The 25,835-nt window shown below is 42.9% G+C and overlaps 3 protein-coding genes across 4 annotated transcripts in view; 1 reads left to right on the top strand and 2 right to left on the bottom strand.

Annotated features, from left to right (window-relative positions):
- Nucleotides 1-5,967, top strand: part of LOC311134177 (syntaxin-18-like) — a gene marked incomplete at its 3' end in the record, with an annotated part of 30,702 nt that extends 24,735 nt beyond the window's left edge. Inside the window, exons 2-5 of the mRNA XM_084167790.1 lie at nt 5,155-5,213; nt 5,324-5,393; nt 5,529-5,609; nt 5,875-5,967. Of these exons, the coding sequence (XP_084023916.1) occupies nt 5,155-5,213; nt 5,324-5,393; nt 5,529-5,609; nt 5,875-5,967 (303 nt within the window). The remainder of the gene's footprint in view (nt 1-5,154; nt 5,214-5,323; nt 5,394-5,528; nt 5,610-5,874) is intronic.
- A 5,935-nt stretch (nt 5,968-11,902) lies between these two features.
- On the bottom strand, nt 11,903-17,140 carry LOC311133258 (neuronal vesicle trafficking-associated protein 1-like). The gene is made up of 5 exons (XM_084166747.1): nt 16,976-17,140; nt 16,482-16,641; nt 16,073-16,189; nt 13,169-13,279; nt 11,903-12,850 (listed from the first exon to the last, which is right to left on the bottom strand). The coding sequence occupies exons 2-5, from the start codon at nt 16,608-16,610 to the stop codon at nt 12,659-12,661; spliced, it is 549 nt and encodes a 182-aa protein (XP_084022873.1). The 5' UTR covers nt 16,611-16,641; nt 16,976-17,140; the 3' UTR covers nt 11,903-12,658.
- Nucleotides 17,141-18,153: 1,013 nt separating this feature from the next.
- Nucleotides 18,154-25,603, bottom strand: zbtb49 (zinc finger and BTB domain containing 49). Of its 2 annotated transcripts, XM_084166563.1 has the most exons (8): nt 25,329-25,596; nt 24,640-24,843; nt 23,231-24,369; nt 23,051-23,097; nt 22,858-22,931; nt 22,384-22,466; nt 19,604-19,765; nt 18,154-19,305 (listed from the first exon to the last, which is right to left on the bottom strand). In XM_084166563.1, exons 2-8 carry the CDS (start codon nt 24,789-24,791, stop codon nt 18,554-18,556), a joined length of 2,409 nt encoding a protein of 802 aa, XP_084022689.1. In that variant the 5' UTR covers nt 24,792-24,843; nt 25,329-25,596; the 3' UTR covers nt 18,154-18,553. The 2 variants fall into 2 exon arrangements, with proteins under 2 accessions (XP_084022689.1, XP_084022690.1); XM_084166564.1 differs by lacking the exon at nt 24,640-24,843 and having other exon boundaries at nt 25,329-25,603.
- Between the last annotated feature and the right edge of the window lie 232 nt (nt 25,604-25,835).

Below are 25,835 nucleotides of genomic sequence, written 5' to 3'. Positions count from 1 at the left end.
ACATTTTATCTGTGATAAATAGTCGACAGATTATACATTTTAGGCGTATTTTAATGTTTTCTGTCAGGGGAGCTATATAGAAGTGTATAATTGTATTTACTGGTGCTATTTAACAAGGAAATTGCCAGTTTGAATTTGGTATGTCCTGCCGTAAACTAATAGTAATTGGTAAACATTCAGAATGGATATAGAGAGACAGATGGACAAGGTGGACTGTCACAGTCAATGAATGCAAAGTTGTCAATGAATGCAAAGTTGTCAATGAATGCAAAGTTTAGTTGTTTTAGAAGAAGGCCTAACTTGAGACGTGCGAGCATGGCCTGAAATTAACTCTTTGGTCCACCAGCAAAGGAATTAAATCCACCAACCTCTGACTTCTTACCAGCATTTGGCTGTGCGAGACATAGTGTGCGAGACATCGTTGAGAGATAGGCCTACTTCTCAATATACTGCGTCGTTCTCTCATAAGACCTTTAGATGTTTACTCTGGTTTAAAAAACAAAAACAAAAAAAAAGGGTTTCCAGGTGCAGCTTACCAATGAAAGTCCACAATGAATGACAGCCAAAATCATGAAGAGAAACTGTGATGTAGCCAACAAATGGAGAAAGAGACATAAATAAATTGATCAATGTTCCTGTAACATGTATTTTCTATTCATATTGACAGAACTCCAACATCACCAAGCTGAAATACTTTCTACTGCAGCACAGGAAGGACTATGTGAATGCTGGACTATGTGAACTTTACTGTACTGTACTGACTTCATAGATAAGGCTGCCTGTCACCGCCACAGGAAGGAAGACCCAGAGTTACCTCTGCTGCAGAGGATAAGTTCATTAGAGTTACCAACCTCAGAAATTGAAGCCCAAATAAAATGCTTCACAGAGTTCAAGTAACAGACACATCTCAACATCAACTGTTCAGAGGAGACTGCGTGAATCAGGCCTTCATGATCGAATTGCTGCAAAGAAACCACTACTAAAGGACACCAATAATAAGAAGAGACTTGCTTGGGCCAAGAAACACGAGCAATGGACATTTGACCGGTGGAAATCTGTCCATTGGTCTGATGAGTCCAAATGTGAGATTTTTGGTTCCAACCGCTGTGTCTTTGTGAGACGCAGAGTAGGTGAACGGATGATCTCCGCATGTGTGGTTCCCACCGTGAAGCATGGAGGAGGAGGTATGTGGGTGCATTGCTGGTGACACTGTCTGTGATTTATTTAGAATTCAAGGCACACTTAACCAGCATGGCTACCACAGCATTCTGCAGCGATACGCCATCCCATCTGGTTTGCGCTTAGTGGGACTATCATTTGTTTTTCAACAGGACAATGACCCAACACACCTCCAGGCTGTTTAAGGGCTATTTGACCAAGAAGGAGAGTGATGGAGTGCTGCATCAGATGACCTGGCATCCACAATCACCCGACCTCAACCCAATTGAGAGTCGGACCGCAGAGTGAAGGAAAAGCTGCCAACAAGTGCTCAGCATATGTGGGAACTCCTTCAAGACTGTTGGTAAAGCATTCCAGGTGAAGCTGGTTGAGAGAATGCCAATAGTGTGCAAAGCTGTCATCAAGGCAAAGGGTGGCTACTTTGAAGAATCTCAAATATAAAATATATCTTGATTTGTTTAACACTTTTATGGTTACTACATTATTCCATATGTGTTATTTCATAGTGTTGATGTCTTCACTATTATTCTACAATGTAGAAAATAGTAAAAATAAAGAAAAACCCTTGAATGAGTAGGTGTTCTAAAACTTTTGACTGGTACTGTGTGTATATATAGTGTATCTTTGATGCTTCATCAGAAACTGGGTTGGGGTTATCTTTATATGCATTAGTTTTTTTGTCCCTTTTTAAGACTTTGTCTGCTAGATGTTCTCTAAGACCACTTTTCCATCTGTTTGACCAGAAATCAAAGCCTTTGCTTATTTCAAATTTTTAGGATGGAAAATGGTTGAAAAATGTATATGCCTCACTTTCAAGAAAATATAGATTCTTAGCTTTAATTCGACACCAAATTTGATGTGCTCATGGGGCTTTTTACATGGAAATGCCCAAAAGCTAAATCTCAACAAAGAATCCAAAAAGGTTTTAACCTCCTGTTCAGCAGTGTTTAGGAAATAGTAATTGGCTTTGATACTCTGTTTTGTTAGAGACGATCCAATCGCTAATGACTTGTTTTGTACAATGCCCCTCACTTTGACGTCAGCAGAAACAACTGGCAGTCTCAGACTGAATGTACAGGTAACTGCCAATATAAAGGAAACACCAAGATAGTGTCTTAATAGGGCGTTGAGCCGCCAGAACAGCTTCAATGCGCCTTGGCATAGATTCTATAAGTTGGAACTCTATTGGAGGGATGTGACAGCATTCTTCTACACCATTCTTCTACAAGAACTTCCATCATTTGGTGTTTTGTTGATGGTGGTGGAAAACACTGTCTCAGGAGCCACTCCAGAATCACCCATAAGTGTTCAATTCGGTTGAGATCTGGTGACTGAGACACATACACCCTTTAAACCCCCTATACTCCTTTTGACATAAATAAATCTTCTAGCAATGGTAGCTAAAATAATGGGAAACTGGGCATTTTTATACATGACCTTAAGTATGATGGATGTGAATTGCTTAATTAACTCAGGAACCACACCTACTGTATGTGGAAGCACATGCTTTCAATATACTTTGTATCCCTCATTTACTCAAGTATTTCCTTTATTTTGTCAGTTCACTGTATGTAGTGATAGATGGAGCAGTGGAATTACATTTAGTATGGGCCTACGCCTACATTCAGTATGGGCCAATAGGCCTTAGCAGTAATCCTATAGGCTAAAAGGGTGGCCAGAACTACTGTCGGAACATTGGAGTCTGTCAGAACTCGGCTCATAGTGATTTGCTGTGTGTGTCAGTCAGTCAGCAGATTGAATGCAGGCTGTGTTGCAGACTTTAATGTCTGACTGGTCTAATTGAGGTGGGTGGTTGAAGAAGGCGGGCGCTAGCACAAGGTCAGTAGGGTGGTCTTTTGGAGGCTCCGTCTAATTGGGTGGAATAATTGAGCTGCAACCAAGTGAAGAGCAAAACATGCCCTGGGACTAATCCTGGGCTTCCTCTGATCAAGGCCCCGGGGGATGTGTGGTTTAGAGCCAGCAATTTGGATCCATTAGCCAACAAAATCTTATTTCTTTAAACCTGTGTCCCATAGAGAATAATAAATACAAATGTAATGAATAAGAAATTATTAGTTTACATGGGAAGAAGTACATTCTATGACATTATCTTCCCATAGACTTGACTAATATGTACAGTGGGGAAAAATAGTATTTAGTCAGCCACCAATTGTGCAAGTTCTCCCACTTAAAAAGATGAGAGGCCTGTAATTTTCATCATAGGTACACGTCAACTATGACAGACAAATTGAGAAAAAAAAATCCAGAAAATCACATTGTAGGATTTTTTATGAATTTATTTGCAAATTATGGTGGAAAATAAGTATTTGGTCACCTACAAACAAGCAAGATTTCTGGCTCTCACAGACCTGTAACTTCTTCTTTAAGAGGCTCCTCTGTCCTCCACTCATTACCCGTATTAATGGCACCTGTTTGAACTTGTTATCAGTATAAAAGACACTTGTCCACAACCTCAAACAGTCACACTCCAAACTCCACTATGGCCAAGACCAAAGAGCTGTCAAAGGACACCAGAAACAAAATTGTAGACCTGCACCAGGCTGGGAAGACTGAATCTGCAATAGGTAAGCAGCTTGGTTTGAAGAAATCAACTGTGGGAGCAATTATTAGGAAATGGAAGACATACAAGACCACTGATAATCTCCCTCGATCTGGGGCTCCACGCAAGATCTCACCCCGTGGGGTCAAAATGATCACAAGAACGGTGAGCAACAATCCCAGAACCACACAGGGGGACCTAGTGAATGACCTGCAGAGAGCTGGGACCAAAGTAACAAAGCCTACCATCAGTAACACACTACGCCGCCAGGGACTCAAATCCTGCAGTGCCAGACGTGTCCCCCTGCTTAAGCCAGTACATGTCCAGGCCCGTCTGATGTTTGCTAGAGTGCATTTGGATGATCCAGAAGAGGATTGGGAGAATGTCATATGGTCAGATGAAACCAAAATATAACTTTTTGGTAAAAACTCAACTCGTCGTGTTTGGAGGACAAAGAATGCTGAGTTGCATCCAAAGAACACCATACCTACTGTGAAGCCTGGGGGTGGAAACATCATGCTTTGGGGCTGTTTTTCTGCAAAGGGACCAGGACGACTGATCCGTGTAAAGGAAAGAATGAATGGGGCCATGTATCGTGAGATTTTGAGTGAAAACCTCCTTCCATCAGCAAGGGCATTGAAGATGAAACGTGGCTGGGTCTTTCAGCATGACAATGATCCCAAACACACCGCCCGGGCAACGAAGGAGTGGCTTCGTAAGAAGCATTTCAAGGTCCTGGAGTGGCCTAGCCAGTCTCCAGATCTCAACCCCATAGAAAATCTTTGGAGGGAGTTGAAAGTCCGTGTTGCCCAGCGACAGCCCCAAAACATCACTGCTCTAGAGGAGATCTGCATGGAGGAATGGCCCAAAATACCAGCAACAGTGTGTGAAAACCTTGTGAAGACTTACAGAAAACGTTTGACCTGTGTCATTGCCAACAAAGGGTATATAACAAAGTATTGAGAAACTTTTGTTATTGACCAAATACTTATTTTCCACCATAATTTGCAAATAAATTCATAAAAAATCCTACAATGTGATTTTCTGGATTTCTTTTCTCATTTTGTCTGTCATAGTTGACGTGTACCTATGATGAAAATTACAGGCCTCTCTCATCTTTTTAAGTGGGAGAACTTGCACAATTGGTGGCTGACTAAATACTTTTTTTCCCCACTGTATATAGTGCAAATTCTCATGTGTTTTACTTTTCGTGATTTTATTTGTAGATATCTGACCTAGTATTGATTCCGTGCTCTTTAAAATCCTATTCTGATTTTCTATTTTCTTACTTTTGATATTGAACACTGCATTGTTGAGGAAGAGCTTGTAAGTAAGTGTTTAGCTGTACTGTTTACACCTGTTGTATCCTTTGCAAACGACAAATAAACGATATGATTGGGTTTCACTCTGTCTAGTTTGAACAGGAGAATCAGAGGCTGGTGAGTGAGATGAGCAACCTAGTAGATGAAGTCAGGTTAGTGTTTAATCAGCCCTTCAGACCACTCTTACCACTACATTCCTAAATATGACTGAGGTGAAGCAAAGATGAAAAATATTAATCAATCTCCTCCCAATGTTTTTCAGGCAAATCGAAGGCAAGGTCGTCGAGATCTCGCGACTCCAGGAGATTTTTGCGGAGAAGGTGCTAATGCAAGTGAGTGACTTCCTTATTCCCCCTGGTCCAATTGGAGGAAAATGTATGTTGAAAAATAACGTCCATCCCACTTAATAAAGCGTTGTTGGTGTGTTATTAGTGTGTTTCTATTTCCTGTTTGTGTGTTGTTCACAGGAAACTGAGATAGACAGTATCCATCAGCTAGTCGTGGGAGCCACTGAAAACGTCAAAGAGGGAAACGAGGACATCAGAGAGGTAATGGCATGTTATTCTAAACAACCCCAGTAGTTTCCCCTGCTCTTTATACTATACAGTATGTTATTGTATGTATATATTAAACATTTTTGAAATATTTATCTAAATCTTTAATTACGAGGGTGTCCATATGTTTTCATTGGAGGATGTAACTTTTAGAAAAACAAATGTACCAAATATTCGTGACTGACTCGAGGTTGCTCAACACAGCCAGTGGTCTGTTTTAACTCTATGGTTTCATTGTATGCTTGCCTTGCATTTCCAGGCCATCCAAAACAATGCTGGATTCCGTGTCTGGATCCTCTTCTTCCTCATGTGCTCCTTCTCTCTGCTCTTCCTGGATTGGTACGACAGCTAACCCCTTGAACCTGGCAGAACCAGGAAGTAAGTGACTTCCATCAGAAGGAAGTGACATCAGCCTGGGCCTAGGCCTAAGTGGTTATCACATTGAAGTATATGGTTGGATAGACGAAGTGTTGGGTTTAGGACCAGCTTTTCTTACCTGAAGAGAACTGACCCCAGACCTGTGCTTTGAGGACGACTTCACTACTGTCAAACGTACTCGAGCCACTAGAGGACAGTATAAACGCATGTTTACAAACGCAGTAAAGCACGCTATTGGCTGAATGCAAAGTGCTGTCGTCCACCTGTACTGTGTGTATACAGCTCTGGAAAAAAGAAAGAGACCACTGCAAAATTATCAGTTTCTCTGGTTTTACTATTTAGAGGTATGTGTTTGGGTAAAAATAACATTTTGGTTTAATTCTATAAACTACTGACAACATTTCTCCTAAATTCCAAATAAAAATATTGTCATTTAGAGCATTTATTTGCAGAAAATGACAACTGGTCAAAATAACAAAAAAGATGCAGTGTTGTCAGACCTTGAATAATGCAAAGAAAATAAGTTCATGTTCATTTTTAAACAACACAATACTAATGTTTTAACTTAGGAAGAGTTCAGAAATCAATATTTGGTGCAATAACCCTGATTTTCAATCACTGCTTTTATGCGTCTTGGCATACTCTCCACCAGTCTTTCACATTGATGTTGGGTGACTTTATGCCACTCCTGGCGCAAAAATTAAAGCAGCTCAGCTTTGTTTGATGGCTTGTGACCATCCATCTTCCTCTTGATCACATTCCAGAAGTTTTCAATGGGGTTCAGGTCTGGAGATTGGGCTGGCCATGACATGGTCTTGATCTGATGGTCCTCCATCCACACCTTGATTGACCTGGCTGTGTGGCATGGCGCATTGTCCTGCAGGAAAAACCAATCCTCAGAGTTGGGGAACAATGTCAGAGCAAAAGGAAGCAAGTTTTCATCCAGGACAACCTTGTACGTGGCTTGATTCATGCGTTCTTCACAAAGACAAATCTGCCCGATTCCAGCCTTGCTGAAGCACCCCCAGATCTTCACCGATCCTCCACCAAATGTCATAGTGGGTGCGAGACACTGTGGCTTGTAGGCCTCTCCAGGTCTCCGTCTAGCTAATTATTAGACGACCAGGTGTTGGGCAAAGCTGAAAATTGGACTCATCAGAGAAGATGACCTTACTCCAGTCCTCTACGGTCCAATCCTTATGGTCTTTTGCAAACCTCAGCCTGGCTCTTCTTTGCTTCTCATTGATGAAGGGCTTTTTTCTAGCTTTGCACGACTTCAGCCCTGCCCCTAGGAGCCTGTTTCGAACCATCCTCGCCGTGCACTTCACCCCAGCTGCCGTTTGCCATTATTTTTGTAGGTCACTTGATGTCATCCTACGGTTGTTGAGTGACATTCGAATGAGTTGGCGGTCATCCCAGTCAGTAGAGAGTCGTTTTTGCCCTCTGCCAGTCTGTAGCTTTGTTGTCCCCAATGTCTGCTGCTTGACTTTGTTCTTATGAACCACCGTCTTTGAAATTGTAAGGATGGAAGCAACCTGATGCTCACTGTATCCCTCTGCCAGTAAAGCCAGAATTGAACCCTTCTTTTCCTCATTCAAAACATTCATTTTCAACTTTTTTGGCATGGTCAATAGTTATTTTTTGATTAATATTACTTTTGAGGTACTATTAGCACTGTTTTTGCCATCGAGCTGGTCCTATTGCAAGACGATAGTGATGACCACAGCAGTGGTTTTTATACTTTTCCTCATTAAATAAGATTTGGTTCAGGTGATCACCTAATCAGAACCTAATTCAGTAGAATGAGGTGTGCCTGTGTTGGAATTCAACAGACACTGGAATGGAATGTCTGTCATACATGTAGAAATGCTGATTTAAGAAAAATGTGCAGTGGTCTCTTAATTTTTCCACAGCTGTATATGGGCGATCAGTATCAAATTCTGACCACTACAATGCTTGTTATTGAATCAACAGCAACTGTTTTGAGCTATTCATTATTATTTGTATTGAGGTCTTGACAATACACATTGTAGACTTACGCTTTGTTGAGATGAGGAACATGGTTTTTGAAACCCTTATGGTCTTTCATATGTATTTATTTCAATGGTATGCAAACTTTTGTCGTTCAATGGAAAATATATGAGAGAACCACATACCATGGGGTAAGGTTTAGCTCTTGCAGATGGGGCATTTTCAAGAAAGGGTTATGAGTTACACAGACCATGTAAGCCTTTTGTTTGTGTAAAGATGGCAGTTATGATCAATCAATGGGAGTATTTTTGTTGGTATAACTCCACTTGGCGCTTGTGTTGAAACCTAGTCCTAATACCAATAAATTGAAGCACTGCTTGTGAAAGAAATGTGACTTTTTTCTCTTATTTCCCCAAATTACAGCAAGAGATCCACACATTCACTAGTCCAGTGGTTCCCAACACCAGTCCTCAGATACCCCCAACAGCACACATTTTTATTGTAGCCCAGGTGAAGCACCTGATTCAACTTGTCAACTAATCATCAGGCCCTCAATGAGTTGAATCAGGTGTTTTTTGTCCGGGGCTACAACAAAAATGTGTGCTGTTGGGTGTACTCGAGTACTGGAGTTGGGAAATACTGCACTAGTTGATACAAGTAACTGCCAAAATATAGGAAACGCCAACATAGTATCATAGATAGGGCGTTGGGCCACCATGAGCCAGAACAGCTTCAATGCACCTTGGCATAGATTCTACAAGTGTCTGGAACTCTATTGGAGGGATTGACACCAGTAGCGGTGCGTGGGTAAAATCACTGAAAATGGGCTTTGGAACAATGAGCTTTAGAGCTTAATTATCAGATTTATGCTTCTGAAAATCTGTTCATTTGGATTAACCTATATCCCAGTAAAAGGATTATATAACTTAAATATCTCACTTTGATCAAGGCCCTGGGGAAAATACTGTTAAAAGCCATGATTTCCTTTACATTAAGGGAATTGAACACTAATGAATTGAATTGAGCACCACTGATACAAGATTAAGCATTATTACACCATGCTCATAAATACATGAATGATCTTCATCTCGTTTAGATATGATGGATTACTCAAACATTTGTGAAATGTGTGCATTTTAATAGATATTTGTTTACATTGGTTTCCAGCTCAAAGCCTATTCCTCATTTGTCCCAATAAAAACAGCATCAAATGTACTTCTGTTTACGTCATTGTATAAAAAAATCTGTGAGAACAGAAGGCATTACTCTTAAATGACAGATATGTTGAAGAAGAAATAGCAATGGAGCAATCACTCCTTTCAGAGGTTTCATTTTTAGAGTTTGTGAGTTCTACTACACATCACTCTGTATGACTTGACTGCGTTCTAGGATGACTGACAGCTACAGAATCCCATTCATATAGCATTACACATTACATTCAATAGCAATGCAAAAAAAAAAACATTAAATATCAACGAGAAGAAAACATAGGATATGCTATGTAGTGACAATAAGCATTCCCATGCTTTAAGAAGACCTTGACGTAGTGCCTGATCAAATATAATGTAGTTCACAATAAATACGAGCTCTAAGTTCTGCATGTGGAGATGGATAAACTACAGAGGGTTCAATTACACAGGCCAAATATAGTGAGCATTATACCGGGGTTGTCACACCCTGGCTATGGGACTCTAGTTGTTGAGCCAGGGTGTGTTTGTTCTATGTGGTGTGTTTCTATGTTGGGGGTTCTAGTTCGTCTATTTCTATGTTTTGCCTGAGTGACTCCCAATCAGAGGCAACGAGTGTCAGCTGTTGGCTGGTTGTCTCTGATTGGGAGCCATATTTAAACTGTCTGTTTTCCCTTTGTGTTTGTGGGTTTTTGTTCCGTGTTCGGTCATTGTCACGTGGACTTCACGAGTCGTTTCTTGTTTTGTATCTTGTTTACACGTTAACTAATTAAAGTATGTTTGTTCATCACGCTGCGCATTGGTCTCTCCCTGACGATCATGACAGAAAAACCCACCAAAACTGGACCAAGCAGCGTGAAGAGGAGAGAGGAAGGACTTGGGATCGATGGAGTAGGGGTCTCGACTGGGCTAAGCCGAGTGAAGAGCAGAGAGGGTGGACTTGGGAACAGTGGAGGAAGAGTCTCGACTGGGTCAAGCCTAATGAAGAGCAGAATGGCTGGAGTTAGAGGCAGAAGAGCGAGAGTTGGGCGAAAACTATAGAGGCCTGGCCCACGGGGAGGAGAGACCCCCAGAAAATTTTTAGGGGGGGGCTCACGACGTCGGGGCAGCAGGAGGCCGCGATAGAGCGGTCCAGCGGGTTGGCAGAGGAGGCCGCCATGTTAAGGGGGCCACTGGTCACTAAGGGGAAGGAAAGTGTGGAGGCACGGCGAGAGGTACTGGGGTGTGTTACCAGTCCGGTCCGGCCCGTTCCTGATCCCCGCGTAGGGCCAGGGGTGTGTGTCCCCAGTGCGGTCCGGTCTGTTCCTGTTCCTCGCATCGAGCCTGTGGTGCGCGTCGCCAGCCCGGTCCGGCCCGTTCCTGCTCCCCGCACCAAGTCAGTGGTGCGCTTCGTCAGTCCGGCACGGCCCGTGCCTGCTCCCCGCACCAAGCCTACGGTGTGCGTCGCCAGCCCGGCCCGGCCTGTTCCTGCCCCTCGCACCAAGCCTACGGTGCGCATCGCCAGCCCGGTAAGGCCCGTTGCTGCTCCACGCACCAAGCCTACGGTGCGCGTCGCCAGCCCGGCCCGGCCTGTTCCTGCCACTCGCACCAAGTCTACGGTGCGCGTCGCCAGCCCGGCCCGGCCTGTTCCTGCCACTCGCACCAAGTCTACGGTGCGAGTCGTCAGCCTGGTCCAGCCCGTTCCTGCTACTCGCACCAAGCCAGGGGTGCGAGTCGTCAGCCTGGTCCAGCCCGTTCCGGCCACTCGCACCAAGCCAGGGGTGCGAGTCGTCAGTCCAGTGAGGCCCGTTGCTGCTCCACGCACCAAGCCAGGGGTGCGTATCGTCAGCCAGGTCCGGTCCTTTCCTGCCTCACGCACCAAGCCATGGGTGCGCGTCGTCTGTCTGGCACAACCCGTGCCTGGGTCACCGGTGCCTAACCAGGTACCGGTCAACGGCTCCACTACGGAGTTGAAGCTAACCGCTCCTGCTACGTCCAGTCCAGCTCTAGCCAGCGGGGCCAGACCGGACCAGGGGCGCTATGGGGGGTTTGTTGGAGGGTGGTGGGCAAGCCCGGAGCCAGAACCGCCGCCGAGGAGGTATGCCCACCCAGCCCTCCCCTGTTTTGCTCTTTTTGAGGCGCGGTCGCAGTCCGCGCCTTTAGGGGGGGGTACTGTCACACCCTGGCTATGGGACTCTAGTTGTTGAGCCAGGGTGTGTTTGTTCTATGTGGTGTGTTTCTATGTTGGGGGTTCTAGTTCGTCTATTTCTATGTTTTGCCTGAGTGACTCCCAATCAGAGGCAACGAGTGTCAGCTGTTGGCTGGTTGTCTCTGATTGGGAGCCATATTTAAACTGTCTGTTTTCCCTTTGTGTTTGTGGGTTTTTGTTCCGTGTTCGGTCATTGTCACCGTGGACTTCACGAGTCGTTTCTTGTTTTGTATCTTGTTTACACGTTAACTAATTAAAGTATGTTTGTTCATCACGCTGCGCATTGGTCTCTCCCTGACGATCGTGACAGGGGTCGTATTCAGTAGGTCACAGCGTAGCAAAGTGTTTTGAAATGGAAAACAAAATTGGGAATTTCTTATTGGACTAGTTTAGGTAGTACCGCCCTTTTTTCCTATTGAACAAGAGACAGAATTAAAAAGGTCCTCTACACAATGGAGGAGTCGATTAAAGTAATTTGACTTCAATAAGACATGACTTGTGGATTGTATTCATTAAGATTTTAGATTATCAAAATGCACATTCAAGTGAGTCACACACCGATTCATCCACAAATGGGAGAGGTAAAAAGTAATTTATTATCAGTCATTTTAGCTGGATCTCAAGGGTTAAATGGTACATGCTCTGACAATAATTCAAATGTTTTTTAGTAATAAAGACGTTTGGTTGTGTGAAATGCAGAAGCCTTACAAAGTTAACCGTGCATGTGTGTTTAAACCAGCTCCGCAGACACTAGAACGGTTCAAAGTCTGTTTATATTTGGGGTACTGAAGTGAGATTTTATTCCCGTTTATGTACAAAGATGTTTTGTCAACAAGTGTGTGTCTGTGTGGCAAGACTTGTTTGTGTATCTGTTCGCCACTCGAAAATGTAAAGAAATAACCGCGGACGCTATTCAAACAAACCAGATATCCATCCAACAAGTTCCTGTCTGTGCTTACACAAATGTATTTGTAAAATAATTTAACTGATTAAAACAATACATTATGCCTGATACATTGCAGTTATATCATATCAGTTAAAACTGGCGCACCTCAAGATCAACCATTTTAGCTAAAGAAAGTTTTTCCAGATTTCGGGTTTGCTTGAACGGCACTGTGTATCCCATTTTCACATGGCTGGATGGTGATCCTAGGGTCTGTTCAGAAGGGTGCAACGTTACAAAACGCTCAGATAGAGATACATTTTGTAGAACAGATATGAGTATCGCTCATGTACAATTGGGCATCAGGTCAGCTCTATTTATTGTATTTCTATTTGTAACATTCTTAACGTTTCACCTCTGAATACAGCCCAGTGCGTTAGGCCAGCTTCTGGTGGGTCTCGGTCTCCTGCTGGGTGACCTTCTCCTCTGACATGATGGTCATCCATGGGGACACGGACCGGGTGATGGTCTGCTTGGCCATGTTGTAATGGTTGATGATGGTGAAGAGACGCCCGCGCCCGCCAGGGGGGTAGTAGCCGTACATCCCCGTCGGCATGCACCGACCTTGCTGCAAGAGAGGGAAAGAGAGAGAGATTTAACAGAGGAACAAAGGGAATAACTATAGAAATGTGGACAAGAGAAGCAAGACTTGGAGAGTCTAGGAAGTGCCTGTGAAAACCTGTCTGGTTGTCATTACCAAAATTACCAAACATCAAGTTGCCAATAATAGAGAGAGAAAAGATAATTGATTTACCACAGCAAGTTATATCTTGCAGGTGCAATTGTATGCTGCCAATGACATGACTAGCGGATTTCTTAGAAAGATGTCGGTCTTTATTGGTACATTGAATGCTTAAGAAAAAAAGAGGCATGCTTAGTTGCTTACCGTGTACATGAAGCCCTCTGGACAGGGCTGCTCATACTGGTAGACTTTATAGACCACCAGAAACACCACGCAAACCAGAAACGCCAAAGCACAAATCACCAGCAGAGTGACCTGGGAAGATGAGACACAAACATCAACTCTGGGTTACTGAAGGTCCCTAGCCCCTAGATACTACTCTGTGGCGCTTTATGACAACGGGGCCAGAAGGCTAGGTGGAGTTATTACCATATTGCTTATTGCACCTATTCTATTGTTCAGATCTACGAGAGCTCATCAAGACATGTCTGAGGGGTTGATTAGGGAATATGAATTGGATATTAAACTGAACAGAGTGAGACACATAACGTCTTTAAAAGAGTCTGCACAAGAACATTGCACTGACATCGCTAGGGTGTTACGCAATGACTACTGGCGCTTTGAGGAACTGAGGAGGCAGGGAGTGGGAGAGAGGTGTTGGAGAAATCACTCAGTGATGAGGCCAGGACCGTATTCATTAAGCGTCTCCGAGTAGCAGTGCTGATCTAGGATCATTATAATCAAAGGCAAAACTGGTCCTAGATCAGCTCTCCTACTCTCAGACACTTTATGAATATAGAACCTGATCTTGTCTTGGTCGGGGGACAAAACATAGTAAATTATATCATTAATTTTATTTGATTGAGGTTAAATAAGAGTTCTTCTGGTTTCCTGGATATAGATGTCACATTTCTCTGAGTTAGAAACATCTTGCAAAAATCATTTAAAAAATGTATATCATGGGCTGCTATGCAAAACCAGACTTGGTGCCAGAGAAGAACTCATCTACAGTGTGCATATTGCCTACAGCAAAGTACAGTGGGGAAAACAAGTATTTAGTCAGCCACCAATTGTGCAAGTTCTCCCACTTAAGAAGATGAGAGAGGCCTGTAATTTTCATCATAGGTACACGTCAACTATGACAGACAAATTGAGAAAAAAAAATCCAGAAAATCACATTGTAGGATTTTTTATGAATTTATTTGCAAATTATGGTGGAAAATAAGTATTTGGTCACCTACAAACAAGCAAGATTTCTGGCTCTCACAGACCTGTAACTTCTTCTTTAAGAGGCTCCTCTGTCCTCCACGCGTTACCTGTATTAATGGCACCTGTTTGAACTTGTTATCAGTATAAAAGACACCTGTCCACAACCTCAAACAGTCACACTCCAAACTCCACTATGGCCAAGACCAAAGAGCTGTCAAAGGACACCAGAAACAAAATTGTAGACCTGCACCAGGCTGGGAAGACTGAATCTGCAATAGGTAAGCAGCTTGGTTTGAAGAAATCAACTGTGGGAGCAATTATTAGGAAATCGAAGACATACAAGACCACTGATAATCTCCCTCGATCTGGGGCTCCACGCAAGATCTCACCCCGTGGGGTCAAAATGATCACAAGAACAGTGAGCAACAATCCCAGAACCACACAGGGGGACCTAGTGAATGACCTGCAGAGAGCTGGGACCAAAGTAACAAAGCCTACCATCAGTAACACACTACGCCGCCAGGGACTCAAATCCTGCAGTGCCAGACGTGTCCCCCTGCTTAAGCCAGTACATGTCCAGGCCCGTCTGAAGTTTGCTAGAGTGCATTTGGATGATCCAGAAGAGGATTGGGAGAATGTCATATGGTCAGATGAAACCAAAATATAACTTTTTGGTAAAAACTCAACTCGTCGTGTTTGGAGGACAAAGAATGCTGAGTTGCATCCAAAGAACACCATACCTACTGTGAAGCCTGGGGGTGGAAACATCATGCTTTGGGGCAGTTTTTCTACAAAGGGACCAGGACGACTGATCCGTGTAAAGGAAAGAATGAATGGGGCCATGTATCGTGAGATTTTGAGTGAAAACCTCCTTCCATCAGCAAGGGCATTGAAGATGAAACGTGGCTGGGTCTTTCAGCATGACAATGATCCCAAACAAACGAAGGAGTGGCTTCGTAAGAAGCATTTCAAGGTCCTGGAGTGGCCTAGCCAGTCTCCAGATCTCAACCCCATAGAAAATCTTTGGAGGGAGTTGAAAGTCTGTGTTGCCCAGCGACAGCCCCAAAACATCACTGCTCTAGAGGAGATCTGCATGGAGGAATGGGCCAAAATACCAGCAACAGTGTGTGAAAACCTTGTGAAGACTTACAGAAAACGTTTGACCTGTGTCATTGCCAACAAAGGGTATATAACAAACTATTGAGAAACTTTTGTTAATGACCAAATACTTATTTTCCACCTTAATTTGCAAATAAATTCATTAGAAATCCTACAATGTGATTTTCTGGATTTTATTTTCTCATTTTGTCTGTCATAGTTGACGTGTACCTATGATGAAAATTACAGGCCTCTCTCATCTTTTTAAGTGGGAGAACTTGCACAATTGGTGGCTGACTAAATACTTTTTTCCCCCACTGTACATGTCTTACATCTGATAACAGATTACGCCTTATTAAACTGGGAAATACCACGAAGAGCACTTGAGCACTACAGAGATATAAATCAAGTGCTATGGGATGTCCATTGCTGTTGACGGCCCACACCTTTATAGCTTGCACATCAGAGCAGATATGGCTTTTTAAGATGATGATCTGTAACAATCGAACTATTTGCTTCTCAAAGACCTCTACGGTTGTGTTTAGACAGGCAGCCCAATTCGGATTCCCCCCCCACTACTAATTGGTCTTTTGACCAATCACATCAGATCTTTTCACATCAGCTCTTTTTCAGAGCTGATCTGACTGGTCAAAAGACCAATTAGTGAAAAATTATCAGAATTGGGATGCCTGAGTGTACTGAGTGTGACAAAACCATTACAAGGCCATTGCCATGGCAGCAGTTGAAATAATCAAGGGGTTGAGGTGCTTGGGTGAAGAAGAAGAATGGAACATGTCTTACTTTGAGTCTTTCAGATACCCCTTCAATGATGCTTATTGAGAATTCTGCTATTTTTGGGGACCGCAGCCTGCTCTTCTTGTGTTCCCCATCATAGTCTGTTTTGGTCTTTACCACAACCTGAAACACATGGAAAAATACCAAGATGTATAAACAATGAAGCTCATAGGCCTGCATGAAGGTGTTGTATGCAATCATGTGGAATAAATTGTAGGCTATTTCCTTCATGTGTGTAATGGAGAATAGGTTTATAGATGTTATCTTGAGACACTTTTATTTCCATTGGGTCCTTATTTGACCACATTCATATTACTTCAGACTATAAAGAAAATGGAATCCTTGAAAACATTGACGATGGGTACAGCATATCTATTGCATCAATAGGCTTTCAATTCACTTGAATAAATCTTACCTTGTCGAGTGCTGGGAACTGCAGTTGACTGGCATCTAAGGGTGTTATGAGGGGAATGGTGTCGAATCCATCTTCTGAGACGGCTTTGGCGTTGTTTTTGTCACTGAAATTATTCCCCAATTTAACCATTTTCCCAGACGAAAGGCTGTAAATGTATAACCTGTTCGGAGAGAGGGACAAGTGATTGTCTGAGAAATACATGTATGCGTCGTCAAAATTGAATGGCATGTGATTGTTTTCATTTTATTTTTATGTAGCCAATCACTCCTGAGATGAAGCAAAAACACAGCTGCATATCAAACACATTGCAATTGATAAAATATACTGTATGCAAGGTGTATTCTTTTTTGTTAATTTCATTATAAAAATACACGAAGGAGCGCTCGAGAATAACATCCATTGTATCCTATGAATGTTACGGTTGCAATAAGCATAATTTTAATGATAAGAATCATAACCCTGTTTATGCTATTAACTAATACATCAGCACTTACCTGTTAACGTTTTTACTTGTAGTCCGTGTTGATTTTGTTGTCCTATTTTATTGCTTTAACTGAGAAAGCCGGTGTAGGTGTGACGCAGACGATTTACAACAAACTGGATGCACAATATGGCCAAGCTATCGTTAATGCTACTCAAAGGCGGTCCCTCCGAGCTATGGATGCTGCTGCTGGTAGCGTAAGTGATGTAGGCGCAAGACATGACAACTTGGGAGCAGGTCCAGGGCAAGAAAATGGTGTTACATTTAAACTTTGAAAGCCTATTTAAAAAAAATTTAAGACATTATTTTTATTTTCAAATTATTATTGAGCTGGAAACTGCATTTTTTTTGGTGATTTGTGCTCCCCTTCTCGGCTTGCTGTTTTTCCCTATTGTGACTTTTTTAGGGTTAGTCTATTACACAATATTTGGAATTATTCAGAAATGACTCCTGTTAGAGTTATGTTATTGAAATAAGCAAGTTTATCATCATATTTAGTTACAATTAGCTATAATTCTTCAGCCCAAAAGTTAATAGTTGTGATTAGTTTGAGAAATGTATCATGACATGCTATGATGTGATTACGATTAGTCCTTATTGTGTCATAATACTGGCGCACTAACAACAGTACCGCGATCAACGCGAAGTGGAGGGCTGATCTCCAATTTCAGCTCCATGGCCGTTGGACAGCGCCGTGCCCAGCTCACATAGATTCCGTGAACCTGTTGTAGGGCCGTGGCTGCGAAGGCCTTCTGATAGACAGTTTGCTATTGTTCCCGTTCCACTTTACCCTGAAAAGTTCAATTGTGAATTTATAGTAAATTATAGCAATACTGCGCTCAGACTTTTTGATATCTTCTCTGCACTGCAACATTGTCTGTGCCTATTCTCAATCCATAGACCTTAGTTGTGATCATTCTCATGACTTCATGTTCATGCCTAATGTTATCTTCATGGAGGAGGTGTCATGAGGAGGTCAGAGAACTCAAAATGCAGACTAAATTCCTGTTCTGAAGAGATACAGTAGCCAGTGGAGCCACTAAAGGAGACATTTATTGAAGCCATAATGAACCAGAAATACATTTCCTCTATGTTGTGTGTTTGACCGAGCAGGCATACGCAATACACCATTGTAGCATTACTGCATGAAAATACAATATCCTACAATATATTTAAAAACAAACAAAACAATATATTTGGCATCTTTTATTTCATAACATAGTGCATAATTATCCATAAAGAATATACATTTGCCATCTTTATAACAAATTGTTCTAAAAACAATATATCCTATAAAGGAAATACCTGAGTTATATTGTATTAATTGAAGTTAGATAATATCATAGTGCTCAGCTGTCTTCCTTCATAAGGGAACTCTATAGCCAGTTCTGAATAGACTAAAGTTACCTCCTTTCCTCATCCCCTTCCCTTCATCTACAATGATGTGAAATAACTGAACAGATGAAAGATGATCACCAGTAGGTATCGTCATGTGGTTTTGCCCTACAACAGTGTCTTCAAATCAGTGCTGACAAAGGAGATGAGACGAGGAAAGGAAGCCACATTAGACACACTCTACTTGCTGCAGCTTTCACTGCTCCAGGTCATTGTCATTCTGCAGTGTTTTCATGGCCAGCCCCCATAGTGTTACACTGGAAAAGAAGGGTCCCTCGCTTGCCCTGTAGGGGGTACCGCTGGGGCGGCTAGCCCCTGGGAGGGCCCCACAGTAACTGTCTGGGGCCGAGAGGTACGGCCGGGCCACCACCGAGGCCCCAGACCCCTGCTGTTGTATCTCCACACCCACCTGCCCGTTCTCCACATAGGGGCCAAACACAAGGGCCTCCTGAGGTAGGTGAGCTTTGCCCAGTTTCAGGGAGTCTGCTAGAGGAGGGCACTTCTCCTGCTGCTGGGAGGGGGTGGAGGGGAGGAGGTGCTGGGGCACGATGGAGCGTAACTCGGGGAAGGACGTTGAGGTAGATGGGCTGAGGTGGATGCTAGTCGACGGAGCTTCTGGATGTGCTGGTGGGGGCGAAGGCTTTTCGAGCTCCATCACGTTAGTGGAGGGTGGTGGTGGCTGCCTGGGCACAGGGGCTTTACTGTGGCTGACAGGCTTGTGGAATGTGCCTCCTCCTCCTCTGTCAGTGCTGCTACTGCCAGGCTGCTCTGGGTCCTCTACGTCAGGGCTGGCGTCATCGGGCGTGGCCTTGCAGTGCATGCTGCAGTGTCTCCTCAGGACAGCCGAGCGGGTGAAGCTCTTGCCGCAGGTGTTGCAGAGGTAGGGTCTCTCCCCCGTGTGCGTTCTCACGTGGCGACGCAGGTCGCCCGACCCGGCAAAGCTCTTCCCTGCGGTACGGTTAGATATGAGTTATCATGATATGTACCCAACCAACACATGTACAATCAACCAGGCATTGACATTGTGCTCTCAACAACTGCCTTCATGCAGAAAAAGATACTGTTGCCTGAATTTGGAAAAATACATTCAGAGATACTGACTTTTTTTTCCTCCAAAACTGTTCTTGTGGTCTTCATGTCTGTATCTATAAAATACAGTATCCATATTAGGACAGCCTCAGAGTCTGTCCCCTCAGAGGCTGTCCTAATTTGGACACCATAATCATAGATACAGGTTGATACGCACCACAGGTCTGGCAGGTGTGCGGTTTCTCCCCGGAGTGTCTGATCTTGTGCTTCAGCAGCTTCCTGTGCATGTTGAAGGACTTGCCACACTGGTCACAGGTGAACTCTCTGTCTGTGGTGTGAGTCTTCTTGTGCTCCTTCAGGTTGCTGATGTTGCTGAACCCTGAGTAAGGAAGGATAGAATATGCATTCAATGAGGACTTGGTAACACTTAATAATAGATAGATAGATAGGATAGATACAGTGGCTTGCGAAAGTATTCACCCCTATTGGCATTTTTCCTATTTTGTTGCCTTACAACCTGCAATTAAAATTGATTTTTTGGGGTTTGTATAATTTGATTTACATAACATGCCTACCACTTTGAAGATGCAAAATATTTTTTCTTGTGAAACAAACAAGAAATAAGACCAAAAAAAGAAAACTTGAGCGTGCATAGCTATTCACCCCCCCTAAAGTCAATACTTTGTAGAGCCACCTTTTGCAGCAATTACAGCTGCAAGTCTCTTGGGGTATGTCTATCTATAAGCTAGGCCATTCCAAGACATTTCCCCTGAAACCACTCGAGTGTTGCTTTAGCAGTATGCTTAGGGTCATTGTCCTGCTGGAAGGTGAACCTCCGTCCCAGTCTCAAATCTCTCGAGAACTGAAACAGGTTTCTCTCAAGAATTTCCCTGTATTTAGCGCCATCCATCATTCCTTCAATTCTGACCAGTTTCCTAGTCGATGAAAAACATCCCCACAGCATGATGCTGCCACCACCATGCTTCACTGTGGGGATGGTGTTCTCAGGGTGATGAGAGGTGTTGGGTGTGCGCCAGACATAGTGTTTTCCTTGATGGCCAAAAAGCTCAATTTTAGTCTCATCTGACCAGAGTACCTTCTTCCATATGTTTGGGGAGTCTCCCACATGCCTTTTGGCAAACACCAAACGTGTTTGCTTATTTCTTTCTTTAAGCAATGGCTTTTTTTCTGGCCACTCTTCCATAAAGCCCAGCTCTGTGGAGTGCACGGCTTAAAGCGGTCCTATGGACAGATACTCCAATCTCCGCTGTGGAGCTTTGCAGCTCCTTCAGGGTTATCTTTGGTCTCTTTGTTGCCTATCTGATTAATGCCCTCCTTGCCTGGTCTGTGAGTTTTGGATGGGGGCCCTCTCTTGGCAGGTTTGTTGTGGTGCCATATTCTTTCCATTTTTTAATAATGGATTTAATGGTGCTCCGTGGGATGTTCAAAGTTTTTTATATTTTTTTATAACCCAACCCTGATCAGTACTTCTCCACAACTTTGTCCCTGACCTGTTTGGAGAGCTCTTTGGTCTTCATGGTGCCGTTTGCTTGGTGGTGCCGCTTGCTTAGTGGTGTTGCAGACTCTGGGGCCTTTCAGAACAGGTGTATATATACTGAGATCATGTGACAGATCATGTGACTTAAATAAAGTCCACCTGTGTGCAATCTAACTAATTATGTGACTTCTGAAGGTAAATTGGTTGCACCAGATCTTATTTAGGATCTTCATAGCAAAGGGGGTGAATACATATGCATGCACCATTTTTCTGTTATTTATTTTTTCGAATTTTTTTCATTTCACTTCACCAATTTGGACTATTTTGTGTATGTCCATTACATGAAATCCAAATAAAAATCCATTTAAATTACAGGTTTTAATGCAACAAAATAGGAAAACGCCAAGGGGGCTGAATACTTTTGCAAGGCACTGTAGATAGATAGATAGACATGAATAATCCATAATAAATGCATGTTTATAAAACTAGTGAGGTGCAGTTCGCAAACTATTCATCCTTTTTGAACGACTCTTTTTACTGACTCAAGATTCGTTTTTTTCTGAGTGACTCGTTTATTTTAGTCGTTTGTTTGACCTGCTAGTGTTGGCCGCAATGAGTCTTACAGCAGGATTAATACATGCTCCTCCCGCTCAGCGGCTCCAGAGACGTGCTCCGACCACCAACTGTCTGTCAAATATGCATGCAGGAAAATAGATCATGAGCATAGAGAAGAAAAATACATGTTTAGAACTGATAATAGATTGCATGATGCAAGAATGAATGCAATTAATTTATTATTGAATGTTATGATGGACACAGCTTTGTAGAACCAAAACATACACAGCCTCTGGTCAACAAATTGTAACTCGAGAAAAAAATTTGTTTGGGGGCTGCAGTTTCCGAATGACATTGTGCTTATCAATTCCGCCAAGAGTCGTTCACAATCTAGTCTGGTTGTGGCCACAACTAGACTTTGTTTCAAATATATCAAGAAATAATCTTATTTGTATGCCTAGCAATCAACAAATGTACATTGTTTAAAGCACGTTTATAAGTCTCAGTCACAAATTATACTAAGCCCCCTATGGTGAACGACATGTGAACAAGACAGGCTTGTAGAATCATGACTCCTTTGAGTTTTCAGTTCATCGTTCGCCAGTAGGGGGTCCAGCGTGCTCTGGCCATTATTAACACAAATGAACAAAATTAGTCGAAAGATTTCTTCTTTTGACTGAACGAGTCGAAAAGATTAGTCAGCAAAATTAGCCAAACTTCCCATCACTATTATAAACATGTTTAATAGTTGTTTCTTTACATTTTTAAATGCTTATATATAGCAGGCCTTGTTGTAAAATGTTACAATTATTCATTGATGTTTGATTTCTCAAACATGATATACTGTCCACTTTAAAACGCACACTATAACATCTGAGAATAGATGTGTATAGTGTGCCAGGAATCCATACTGGGATAAGTAATTTGTTGGTTGTAGCACTCACCACGTCCACATATGTCACACAGGTGTGGCCGCTCTCCCGTGTGGATCACAATGTGACGCTGGACATCCCCTGAGGCAGCAAAGCTGGGAGATGCCACAGTGAGGGATGGAGAAGTTGTCAGCATAACACAAAACACACCATATTAGATGGCTAAGTCCATGTCATGACTCACATCCATTGTTATCTAGACTGTTGTGGCACATGCACATTCATGATTGTTCTGTTACTGCTTAGGTCTAATGCATTGTTTGTAAATGTGTTATGTATTTGTAGTGCCCTCCACAGTGCTATCTAGAGCAAGGTTCTCCAACTGCTGGGCTAGAACAAAAGCCTGCCCACCCAGTAACTCACCAGGACCAGAGTTGGAGACCACAGATTTATAGCTGTCCATTCCAGCAGTAAGTATGGTGACAGATCACTCAATATGGTAAACTTTTCTAAACCGATTTTTTAAAAATCTAAATAAGTGTTTACCTTTTCCCACAGAGTTCACAGATGTATGGTTTTTCTCCAGAATGGCGTCGTAAATGGGTCTGCAAATTACCTGCCTATTGAAAGATATATCAGCAAAAAGGTCAGTCAGCAGCATTCATGTAAACCTCCCTATTTGCCTAGTGGACACACTAAACATAAATTCATTAAACAAAGGACAACTGTGCACCCTTACCTGTGAAAAGTTTTTCCTGCAAACATTACACTGGAATGGTTTCTCCCCTGTGAGAACAAAAACCAAAACAATTGTATCACCTTACAAAAAGTCAGCATATAACATTTATTTTTGCATTTTTCCACACATTTTACAGCTCCAAAAATCAGTAATGACACAATAGTGAAATTAACAAACTACCAGTGTGTGAGCGCTTGTGAAGTTCCAGGTTGCTTGGGTGTTTGAAGGTCTTCCCGCACATCTCACAGCAGTACTGCACCTTATGCCCAGTTGTTTCTGTTGGATCACTGATGGTTGGTGGGTCAGGTTCCTCCTCTTGCTCAACAGGTGGGGGACTTGGAAGTTGAGAATCCATCGTGGTCTCCAACACCACTTCACTGTCTCTGGCCAGGCAGTCTACGGGAGGTAGGCAGTCTACGGGAGCTTCAGGTGTCTCACTCTGGACCACTACCTCCTCTTGGTGAGTCTCCTTTGGGCAGTGGTTGACTGGTCCGCTGCTCTGCTCAAGGCACATCTCTTCTAGAGCCTTCTGAGGGCGCAGGTAGTTGTATTTCTTCAGGTAGACAGCCTTCTTTGGCCGCATGGGCTTGTTGACAGGGGAGACCTTTCCACCTGAGTTGGCTGTGGTTGATAAGTCTTCAGCAGGCAACGTTGAACCAAACTCCTTCTCAACTGGCATAGTCTGAGGACAGGGTGGGTTTGACTGAACCGCATTGCCTGAATATACAGGGGCATTCGCGCATTGTTGTGTGACCCCAAATTGGAACTGCTGCTCTTCAACCAGCACCAGGGGGCTTGGGCCTTGGTTTAACGCTGCATTGCTAGTCTCAGCAGCAGCACTCTGCTTGAAGTATTGCTTGCTGTAGAAGTTGCGTAGCTTGTAGCCGTGTACTAGCTGCTTCTCTGGGACTGGCTGGGTACTGGCTGTAGTCTCAGAGGTAGCGTTCCCACCATGAGACATTGGTGCCCCACTGCCAAAGGCAGCCCTCTGGCCTACCGAAGAAGGGCAATGAAGGTCCACGTCTTGGGCAAGGCCATTCCCGAGGAGGTAGTCGTGTTCCGAGGTCAGGACACCAGACAATGGGAAAGAAGGGGCCTCCACGGCAGGAGCGCAGGGTTTCAGGAAAGTGTTGCACATGCTCTGTACGTTTGGGACCTGCAAGCACTGGGCGATGTCCAACAGAGCTTGTACATTGTCTTGGTTGACGTCCAGATGGGAGGTGTACATGTAGTCCAGTATCTGGCCTATACCTCCCACATCCTGAATGACCAGTTGAAAAACGTCATTTTTCTGACTTGGTGAATTTTGGAACAAAGACCTGCAGTGACAAAAGTAAAAAGGTTATTTTACAATGTCGACACATTGCTGATTTAGACAAGTGGAGCTCTACATGTGGAGATCTACAAAGGTATAATATGAGAACACAAAGCATGCGTCAGTTGAATCCCCATTTCATGTCTGTTTCGTTTAATAGCAGTAGTAGAAAGGGGAAAACAAAATCCTAAGAATCAAGGTATTCATCTAGTATGGCAATATTCATGAATATATTCACTACATGACTTGTGGATGGTTATTATTAATGACACACCTGAAATAGGAGCTAAATGCAGCCAGTACATTTTTGTGGGCTTTGAAGCATACTCCTTTGACTACTAGCATGCAGTCACAGAGTAGCCCCTGTATCCTCTGCTCCTGTAACTGCTGGAGAAGGTAAGCACTGTGACTGGACAACATTTCCATGCTTTTAAGAGCAGTCTTCAGGTGACCCAGGGAATTATGACCATCAAAACAACTAGAAAAAAGACATAAAACAGAAGAACTGAGCATACTATTTACAAACAATCAATTGACTGCCTCTCATTGAAATTGTATCATTTAATTGTTGAAATGCATTGCCATGGGCCCCCTGGATAGAATTTGAGGGTTATTTAGATAGCGGGAAAACATGACAGCAGCAGGCCTATTTATGAAAAGACAACTAAATTACATGGGGACTGACTAATGTGTGACAAGTGCAGTATATTTAAACAACATAATTAATTTAGGAAGAGAACATTGTAAGAACGGCGCAAACTCCTATTACTGTTTTGAGAGACCAACCACGAGAAAATTGGACCAAAACTGGACTATCTGGCTGTGCTTTGCCGATGTGCCACATCGAAAACAAGTTATATTAAGCGACCTGCAACTGTACTAATACAAATGGTTGTAATTACACCATATACCGATCTTATTTAGCCACTACAGGGCTATATAATACGTATTTCGTTGACTTACCTCTATAATGTATCTTTCATTTGGATGATCGGTCACTTTCCAAACATTACATGACTTCCGGTATACCTTTCCACACTTCACCAAAGAGAAAATGCGGAATACCAACGTTTACCAGCCAAGATTACTTCTACTTTATGTATGAACGACCATTAAACTATGTTCATCTCTCGGTACACACAAAAGTAGCATTTTTTGAAAGTATTTAAGAATCATGAACTGGAACCCCTACCATTCTTTTCGGAATGCAAATAATGTAACACTTCCTGTCTAGAAAGAAGTCACGTGTGCGTTCGTAACCAAGTGGGAGGTGGGAATTTACCAGTTGTGAAGCCGTAAATACCAGTTGGATGGATTCCCGTGCTTTGAACTCGTAGAGAAATACCGATTGGCTAATGGCCAACAAGCTGAGTAAACCATAAACTAAAAGTACAGCTATCATGCTTGTAAACAAATTAGAGTGTTTTAAAACCATAGGCTATTAATATATTGCTTTTTATAACGTTCTGT

Source organism: Coregonus lavaretus (genome assembly GCF_964263955.1).
Source record: "Coregonus lavaretus genome assembly, chromosome: 8".
Taxonomy (NCBI): Eukaryota; Metazoa; Chordata; class Actinopteri; order Salmoniformes; family Salmonidae; genus Coregonus; species Coregonus lavaretus.
This window is presented reverse-complemented; position numbering and strand designations above follow the sequence as displayed.

What these genes read in the sequence shown, in the direction of transcription:
- zbtb49 (XM_084166563.1), bottom strand. Translation starts at nt 24,791, where the DNA reads ATGGAAATGTTGTCCAGTCACAGTGCTTACCTTCTCCAGCAGTTACAG. An exon ending in GCATTTAGCTCCTATTTCAG is followed by an intron (nt 24,370 to 24,639) that starts GTGTGTCATTAA and finishes TTGTCACTGCAG; the next exon opens with GTCTTTGTTCCAAAATTCAC. An exon ending in GCACACCTGCCAGACCTGTG is followed by an intron (nt 19,306 to 19,603) that starts GTGCGTATCAAC and finishes ACCGTACCGCAG; the next exon opens with GGAAGAGCTTTGCCGGGTCG.
- LOC311133258 (XM_084166747.1), bottom strand. Translation starts at nt 16,610, where the DNA reads ATGGTTAAATTGGGGAATAATTTCAGTGACAAAAACAACGCCAAAGCC. An exon ending in AGTTCCCAGCACTCGACAAG is followed by an intron (nt 16,190 to 16,481) that starts GTAAGATTTATT and finishes CATGTGTTTCAG; the next exon opens with GTTGTGGTAAAGACCAAAAC. An exon ending in CAGAGGGCTTCATGTACACG is followed by an intron (nt 12,851 to 13,168) that starts GTAAGCAACTAA and finishes CCTCTCTTGCAG; the next exon opens with CAAGGTCGGTGCATGCCGAC.